At 60.9% G+C, this 8,541-nt stretch overlaps 2 protein-coding genes across 2 annotated transcripts; both read right to left on the reverse strand.

Moving 5' to 3' along the window:
* Positions 1-452: 452 nt before the first annotated feature.
* On the reverse strand, positions 453-2,033 carry LOC118248204 (histone H2A type 2-B). Its single transcript, XM_035546947.2, has 2 exons — positions 1,980-2,033; positions 453-1,886 (listed from the first exon to the last, which is right to left on the reverse strand). The coding sequence occupies exon 2, from the start codon at positions 1,824-1,826 to the stop codon at positions 1,446-1,448; it is 381 nt and encodes a 126-aa protein (XP_035402840.1). The 5' UTR covers positions 1,827-1,886; positions 1,980-2,033; the 3' UTR covers positions 453-1,445.
* A 1,287-nt stretch (positions 2,034-3,320) lies between these two features.
* HMCES (5-hydroxymethylcytosine binding, ES cell specific) lies at positions 3,321-8,430 on the reverse strand. Its single transcript, XM_035547060.1, has 6 exons — positions 8,155-8,430; positions 6,522-6,665; positions 6,235-6,354; positions 5,380-5,540; positions 4,739-4,931; positions 3,321-4,321 (listed from the first exon to the last, which is right to left on the reverse strand). The coding sequence occupies exons 1-6, from the start codon at positions 8,335-8,337 to the stop codon at positions 4,115-4,117; spliced, it is 1,008 nt and encodes a 335-aa protein (XP_035402953.1). The 5' UTR covers positions 8,338-8,430; the 3' UTR covers positions 3,321-4,114.
* Between the last annotated feature and the right edge of the window lie 111 nt (positions 8,431-8,541).

The raw sequence follows: 8,541 nt of genomic DNA on the forward strand, positions 1-8,541 counted from the left end.
AACCCCCTTCGTAAAACCAGCTGACAAGCATCCAGGTTCTTTTACTCTAGGTAATAATAAAGTCAGAGCCAGGCTAAGTTACTTCATCCACACGATTAACAGCGGAGTCAATAGGTTGAACACATGCTACTTACAGCACAGAAATATAAGTTGCCCATTTTACTTAAAAAAAAAACAAAAAACAAAAAACAAACAAAACCGCTTGTGAACAGCCCGATTGCCCAGACACTGCTGCATGCACATGACAATCGGCCTCCACAGAAGCAGGCTGCTCCGGGCAGCGAGGAAAGCTGTCTCTGCATCAGCTATTCCTGGTGTCACGGGACAGCCAGCCTGACCCCATGCTCATACATTATCCACACAGCCATTAAATAAATACCGTACTAGCTAGGAGTGGGCTTTAATACAAATTCTAGCATTTTTTTTAAAAATAAATATTAATCCATGGAGGGTTACAGTTAACAGATAGCATCGTCACTTTATTTCTCAGAACCCCAAAATCATGTTGAACAAACAGAAAGGAGACACAGCATGTCGTTTCCAGAAGTGCAATCAGGGTGCAAGGTAGCTCTCAGTGACACGAAGGGCTTCTGCAGCCGGGAGCCGCTCCGCGCCGGGAGAAGAGGGGAGCCACGGCAGAAGATGGCAGCTCCCGCTCCCCGCGGCAGGCGCCTGACCTTGCGACGCTCCGAGGGGATTTGTCACTGCACCCCCCCGCCGACAGAACCCACGGCACCGCAGAGCCCTCGGTGCCCACCAAGCTGGGGGAGCTGCAGGAAGGTGCCTTGGCAGGGAGGGACCCCGAAATATGAAAACTCAAAATAAATAGGACCAGAGCTTCTTTACAGTAGGCAACGCACTAGCTTTACCATGAACAGAACTAAGACTAACAGTCACTTCTTGCTGATGGAGAAACTTCTCCTTTCACATTTTCCAGCCCCCTGCCCTCTCCACTGCAGTGCAGCCGGGATGGTGTTGAAGGGGGTGCGCAGCAGGGGCAAGTCCCATCGTTGCACTGGGGTGAGCAGGGCCAGCCGGGGGGGCCCCGCAGAGCCCCAGGGCTGCCAGAGGCAGCTGTGGGGACCCATGTCCATCCCCACGCCAGCCAAAACAGTCCTCAGCAGCTAGCAGCAGCTCCGCACAGCGACCCGACCACACGGCTCCAGACACCACCAACAGCCATGCTCTTGTCGTCTCCTCCAAAAACGCTTCTTCCAGAGGGAAGAGGGGTAGGGCGGGGGCACAAGCAGACCTCACCCATGCTCCCCCAGCTCCCCACCGCAGCCCAGGACGGGGGGGCTAGCGGAGGGCTGGCGGGCTGCAGCCAGGGCCGGCCACCCAGCCGGGCTGGAAGGGCAGGAAGGGGATGCCCATCCCCACGGGGACGGCAGGGCAGGCAGCAGCGAGGCGGGGGGGACCAGGAGCAGGGGAGGGGCGCACAGCGCTCACTTCTTGGAGCTCTGCGTCTTCTTGGGCAGCAGCACGGCCTGGATGTTGGGCAGGACGCCGCCCTGCGCGATGGTCACGCCGCCCAGCAGCTTGTTGAGCTCCTCGTCGTTGCGGATGGCGAGCTGCAGGTGCCGCGGGATGATGCGCGTCTTCTTGTTGTCGCGGGCCGCGTTGCCCGCCAGCTCCAGGATCTCGGCCGAGAGGTACTCCAGCACGGCCGCCAGGTACACCGGCGCCCCGGCGCCCACCCGCTCCGCGTAGTTCCCCTTGCGCAGCAGCCGGTGCACGCGGCCCACGGGGAACTGCAGCCCGGCCCGCGACGAGCGCGACTTGGCCTTGGCCCGCGCCTTGCCGCCGGACTTGCCGCGGCCCGACATGGCCGGCAGGCAGCGGCCGCTCAGCCGCCCAGCAGCGCCGCGCACTGACGGTCCGGGCGCCTGGCGGAGAGACAAACGCCGTTAAAACGCGCCGGGCCGGGCCGTACGGAGCGGTACCGGACCGCGCAGCGCCGTCCCCCCCGCCGCCCTTACCGCTGCCGCCCGCCTCCGCCGCCGCTCCGCCCTGCCCGCCGCCCGCCGCCGCACTGCCCGCGCCGCCGCCGCCGCGCCGCGGATATCGCTGCCCGCCCCGCCGCCGCCGCTCCCCATTGGCTGGCGCGGCGAGCGGCGCGGCTCCCATTGGCCGCCGCGCCGATCCCTGATTTGCATAGGGCTCCCCGCGCCCCGGCTCCGCGGCGGGGCCGCTCGGGGCAGCGCCCGGCGGGGTGCGGCCGCTCGGTGCCTGCGGGGAGCCCCCGGGTCGGCGGGGCCGGGTCGGAGCCCCCCGGCGCTCCCGGCCGGCTTGTGCCCGGGGAGAGGCTGGGGCTTCTGGCGGGGTGGCGGGGTGCGGAGCCGCTGCGTGCCCCGGTGGGGCTGCTCCTCGCCCGCCGCCCCTTTTGCCTGACCCTTCTGGGTCCCCCTGGAGCAGCCCCGCCCGCAGGCCCCGTAACGCTGCCCCACTGAGCCCTCAGCGAAGGTTTTAGGCGGTGACGGCGCTGCCCGTGCTCACAGCCTGCAGGGAGCTGTCTGCACCCTCAGCTCCCCGGGGAGCACTGTGCCCCCGGGTGTGGGGACGGAGGCAGGGAGGTGGCGTCCTCCTGCTGGTGGCTCCCAGGGGCGAGAGCAGGGGAAGGTGAGCGTCCTCCTGTGCTCAGAGCATCCTCCCTGCCTGCACAGCACCTGGGAACCTGGCCTAAATTTGCAATGGGCCGGTGACCTTTGGAAATGCCTGCCCTTTGGAAATGCCTGCTCTGGGGCTGCCTGAGCCACCTGCTCGCCCTTGGGGAGCTGTGGGACGGGGAGAGAAACCTCCAAGGGCAGGCACAGAGGTGACAGCCCCAGCGGTGCAGACTGATTGATTCTGCCAGGAGCTGCCAATGCAGCGACTCTTGCCTTGAGTCACCGTGGGAGCGACGAGGAGCCAGCCAGCAACCGGCTTTCTGGCTGGAAATCCTAATCCCAGCCCAGCTTCCCATAAGCCAGGAGACCTTCTGGGCTCAGCTGCCTCCGAGGCACGCGAGGGATTCGGGTACAGACTTGGCCCTGAGAGCCCTGTGGGCTCCCTGGCTGCCTGTCCCAGACAGACCCCTGCTAAGGCCACCCCTGCTGCTCCCCAGGGACAGATCATCGAGAGCAGCCCCGAAACGGGTCCCCGGGGAATATTTTTCACTGGCAAAGAGCAGCTCTTCAGCAGCAGCATCCTGCCCGTGCCCTGGCAGCTCAGCTGCTGCTGGCTGCTGTCCCCTCGGCAGCTGGCAGGGAAACACGGCCGTGCCTGGCAAACGGAGGCAGCGGCGCTGCGGTGGGGAACGGGGGCGCAGACACGCACACATCCACCAGTCAATCCCATTTTATTGATTCCAGCACAAATTAAGAACCGCTTTCCAGCAAGGGCCCCAACACGTAAGGCTTTTGGCCTGCAACATCTGTCTCTGTTTACAAAATCCCTGACCTCAAAACCAGCGGCCCCGTGCTGCTCTGCGGTGGCACTGTGGTTATCTGGGCTTTAACGAGTGACCTTTATGGGCAAGGCAGAGTGCATCCATCCACAGATCAAGAAAATCCTCTCTAAGTCTTCCAATCCCATTAACAAAATGATTGTACAAGCAACGTGACCGAGACGTTTGCCCACCCCGCTCCCTGCAGGGAAACCCAGGCAAAGTCCAGTTCCTCCAGGGAGAATTTTTAACCTGTTCCCTGAGGCCCATGGATGCCGGCTGCAGCTCTGGACAGAGCAGGATGCCTCTGGGAGAGCCTCCCGGCCTTGGGTTTCCTCTTAGCACTTATCGCACGTGTCTCTGCACTGCCGGCGCTTTTTGAGGGTGGGAGCATTAGAAAGGAGTTTGCACAGAAGCAATATGGAATTAAATTGAAAAGAGGAATGAGTTTAACACAAAAAACAAACAAACAAACAAAAAAACACAACAACAAACAAAAGGAAATGAAAGGAGGCAAACAGTAGCCTTTCAGAACACACAAAGAACAGAGACAACAACCCAGGACATCAGATCAACACCTGAGAGGCTTGGAGAATCTCAGCAGCACTCTGCAAAGCCTTCCAACAAACATTCTTTGTTCTGCTCAGGGAAATCAGGAGAGAAAGGGATGGCCAGCCATCCCAGCTGCAGCTAAGCCTTGCGTTTCTTTGCAGCCGGCTCTCCCTCCTTCCCCAGCCACTGCTGCAGGATACCCGCGCTGCTTTTCTTGGGCGAAGGGCTGGGGATGAACTGGCTCGTCCACCTGGGCAATTCATTTTCTTTCTTCTTGGGGGAGGCCTCCTGGGAGTTTTTTAACCAGCCCAGCATCACTTTGCTGCTCGCGGTGGCTTTGACCTCCTGGAGAGACAAAAGACAGCAGGAGAGAAGTAAGATGCCCAGCGAGAGCCGGGAAGGATGCGCGCACAGCAGCCGACTCAGAGCTGGTCCAGAGCGGGATGCAGGTGCTGGAGCGAGGGCAGCCAGCACGTCTGCAGGAGGCTCCCGGGGCTGCTGTGAACGAGCTTGTTCCAAGCCCCGTTTCACATGGAATTCACCTCATTTGGCAGAGAGACCCTGGCATGGGGTGACACAGTTTATTTCTGGAAGCGGAGGGGAGGGAATCTGTTCGGGCCTGCTGCTCTCCAGCATCCAACACGTCCCCGTATGGTGGCTGCAGCCCCTTGGGGAGCCTGGCAGCACCGTCCCTGCGCGGGGACAGCCCCGGACACCATCTCCCCCCCGGCAGGTCCTGGCCGAGCCCACCCCAGCGCTCACCTTCTTGGCTCCCAGCTCGATGGGCGCGAGGCACTCGGGTGTGTCATTGCGCACACTGTTGACAAAGGTGGACACGGGGTGGAAAACGATGTTCTCCGTGGGCTGGATGAGTTTAACCGCCTCCTGGGTGGGCACTTCAGCGAAGTCCAGCCATTTCCTGATGGCCTCTTCCCCGTCCAGGATGGCCGGCATCCTAGGCGCAAGGAGGGGACCGGGCAGTCATGGCACTGGCGAGGCCAGCCGAGCACCAGCGCTGATGCGGCAGAGCAGGGCATCAAAAGCAAGATTCGTGAGCAAGCACGGAGCTGGCAGCATGGCACGGCGCTGCCTTTCAGAAGCCACATGGGGAAAATTCATCTGTTGGATGCTCGAGGCAGAGCATGCATGCATTGCCCAGGTGGAGAGGCAAAGGGGGAGATCAGCAGGTCCTGGCCAGCCCGAGAGCAACTCGACTCCAACTGTTCCTCGCCAGGGTGCTGAGATGGGGATTTATGGAAAGGGCGCGAGGCAGTGACCTGAGACGAGCTGGTAATGTTGTAACGTTTGGCTCTGAGGGCATCAGGAGGAGGCAGGGCTCCCTGCCCACGTTAGCAGAGGAGTGTTTAAAGGCAGCCCCTGACCCTGCCGTGCATCTCACTTGCCTGTGGTGGATGAAGCTCAGGTCCTTTGAGGCGTCCACGGTGATGATGGTGTAGGTGTACAGCGCTTCTCCTCCCGCCGGCGGCTCCCAGCAGTCGAAAATCCCAGCCATGGTGAGCAGCCTCCAGCCCTTCCATTCCTTGTCCCCATCTTCCCCCTCAGCCTGGAGGAGAGACACGGCCCCATCATTTCCACCCCACGCCAGCTCCTGGGCAGCCGAAGCACCGCAGCCCTGCGAGTCGTTGCCCTGCCATCTCGTTCCTGATCCAAACTAACCGGGGGCTCCCCGGGCAGGACAGTTATCGGAGCTTCGCCTTCCCAAATTCAAGCCTTCCTCCCCTTCTCTGCATCCCACCCACCAGCCCGGCCAAAGGAAAAGAGGCAGTGAAACTCGCGGCCGAGTCCCCTGGGAAACACATCACCCGCCCATGCAAATAGGGGAGCAGCCAGCGTGACGGGGGGACGCCGCGGGACCGGGTACGGCCACGGGACTGCAGAATCAGGGACCCCACCGAGCGGGACCCCACGAAGCCCTCCACAGCTTCGAGCCCTGCTTGGAAATGCCCTGGGCAGCCCGTGGCAGGGCTGAGCTTCCCCTCGGGACAGAGACCTCAGCATCAGGGCGGTTGTCCCCAAGCGGTCAGGGCTCACATCTCTGCAGGGCTGCCGCAATTCGGGGGGACCAGCAGCAAAATGCCCTCCAAAGGGAATTCCCATCTGCACTTCCCAGTTTCGTCCCCTCCAACACCCTGTGTGCCTCGCCAGGTAAATAAGGGCTTCTTATTCATATCCCCAGGCCGCTCAGAGGGAGCAGGGGGGCAGAGCTCAGCACTCAAGCCCCAAGAGAGGCTCAGTACCACGTCGTCCTTGGTCTGGGGGAAGTAAATGAAGTAGGGCTGCTTGCCCCCGCTGCACTGCTGCCACTCATAGAAGCCATCCGCCACCACCACGCAGCGCTTGCCCTTGAGGAGAGGGCCCTGGGGGAGAGAAATCACAAGAGAGACATAAACCACAGCCCCGGGCAGCCTGCGAGGGGGGACGGGCACTGCTGCGACCACCGTCCCCCTGTGCAGCGCAGGGTGCACGTAGGAGGACCATCCCCGTGTGATCGGTAACGGCACGGGGGGAGCAGCGGCTCACCCACCTTGTAGGAGAACTTGCTCAGCATGGTGTCGCTGCGGCAGTTGGAGGTTTTAAACTGCATTTTGGAGGGGTCGTCCTCTTTGAACCAGGAGGGAACCAGGCCCCACCGCATGTCCATGAGGACCCGCTCAGAGGAGTCTGCATCCTTACAAACAAATAGAGAAACGCCTTGTGTCAGCCTGCCCACAAACGACAACATTTTTGGTGATGTTCACTCTAAGAATTCATATGTACCACATATCTATCCAGGGTAATGAATGCAGGTTTTCTGCAGCAGCAAGAGCCCAGCGATAGGAGCACTCCGTCCCTTCTGTGTTTAACAAACATCAGGCTGGCGCTGAGGTTCTCTAAACTTCCCTATTTAAAGAGCGCGTCCCAAAGGGCCTAAATCTCACCTTCATTTTAATAACGTGATTTCTGCTGACCCGGTTCACTTTCACTCTTTGCATATTGTCTCAGTTTGGACAATGGAAACGGCTCGGTGGCTTTCACTTCTCCCCCAGCTCGCTCTCGCTTTCTGCCCGCGGACACCACCCCACAGGAGCGCAGCAGGGGTGAGCGAAGCCCCGGGGCACAACTGCACCAAAGAGCTACGGGGTGGTGCGGGATGCTTATAGGAGTATTATAGGACCCGCATTACGTTATTATATTTATATTTTATTATTATATTTTTTATTATTATATTTATAGGACACCTATATATATATAGGATATAATATATATATATATATATATCATATATATGTATAAATATATTTATAGGGCCCCCCCTTCTGCTCTGGGAGCTCAACAGCTGCTGCAGAGGAGACACAGGACCCCTGAGGCAGGAAAGCACGGTGCAAAGGGTGCTCTATGGTGTAAAAGCAATGTTTGTGATTTCTCCAAGGAAGCCCTGGATGAACCTAGCACATTCACAGTTTGGGGTTGCTGCAGCCGCCCCGGTGGCCAGGCAGGAGGAGCAGCAGGAGGGGTGTTTCAGCCCAGTGCCCCTGGCCTTGTCCCGCTGAACGCCGAAGAGCAGCAGGTCGGTGGGCACCCGCCTGTGCAAAACCCAGCGAGCTGCACCAGCAGTTTCACCGCGCAGGTTGTTGGGACGGGCTGTTGAGGCTTTAATTAGCCGGATAACGGTCAGCACAGGTGTGGGGGCATTTTACAGCCCTGAATCTGAGAGTTTTTTTTCTCTGCTCTTCCCTACGAAGCGATGCGGTCATTCGGCAGCGCTATGAAATGAAAGCAAGTCTCGGCAGAGCAGAACCAAACCCACGGTGCAGCTTCAGAGAGCTGGGACAAAACCCTACAAAGACGAGTTACTCACACACAAACTTGCTCTAAAAACATCACGCTGGCAGCGATCCCCCACCCTCCCTAGGAGCACATAAACATTACCGAGAAGAGAAATCTGCAATTAGCCAGTTCAACCGTCCGGGCTGAACAAGAAGCAAACCAAGCGGCTACCACCCAGCCCAGCACCCCGGGGAGCAGCACCCAGACCCCCCAGCACCCCCCGGCCGCAGGGACTCGGTGCTGCACGCAGCACCCCCCGCACCCCCCAGGGGGGGCAGGATGCGGCCGGGCGCCCCCATCCCCATTCCCCCCCGCAGAAAGGCGAAGCCTGGCTCCCGGCCGGGGGCTACCTGCTGGAGGTGCTTGCGGGACAGCAGGACGGGGCCGCTGGACTGCGGGCCCTTGTTGTAGGAGGGCCGGTACCGCTCCTCCCGCACCCACTCGGGCTGCCGCCGCCTGCCCCGCCGGTCCCGGTAGGCGCAGGCACGGCGGAGGAGGTCGGCGCCCAGCGAGCAGGCGGTGCGGCCGCACATCCCGCCGAGATGGCACGGCACGGCCTGGCACAGCACGGCCAGGACCGGGAAAGTCCGGGCCAGCCCCCTGCTCCGCCCCGAGGACGGCCGGGGCCGGCCCCGCCACCGGGGAGGAGGCGAAGGGAGGCCCCGCCTGGAGCCAGCCTCCCCCGGGCGTTACCGGCAGCTCGGAACCACAGAAACGGGGCAGGGGAAAGGGGCAGC

Source organism: Cygnus atratus, chromosome 10 (assembly GCF_013377495.2).
Source record: "Cygnus atratus isolate AKBS03 ecotype Queensland, Australia chromosome 10, CAtr_DNAZoo_HiC_assembly, whole genome shotgun sequence".
Classification (NCBI taxonomy): Eukaryota; Metazoa; Chordata; class Aves; order Anseriformes; family Anatidae; genus Cygnus; species Cygnus atratus.

Coding starts and splice junctions, on each gene's coding strand:
- LOC118248204 (XM_035546947.2), bottom strand. CDS start 1,826: ATGTCGGGCCGCGGCAAGTCCGGCGGCAAGGCGCGGGCCAAGGCCAAG.
- HMCES (XM_035547060.1), bottom strand. CDS start 8,337: ATGTGCGGCCGCACCGCCTGCTCGCTGGGCGCCGACCTCCTCCGCCGT. Junction 6,666..8,154: donor CCCGCAAGCACCTCCAGCAG/GTAGCCCCCGGC, acceptor TTTGTTTGTAAG/GATGCAGACTCCTCTGAGCG. Junction 6,355..6,521: donor TGAGCAAGTTCTCCTACAAG/GTGGGTGAGCCG, acceptor TCTCTCCCCCAG/GGCCCTCTCCTCAAGGGCAA.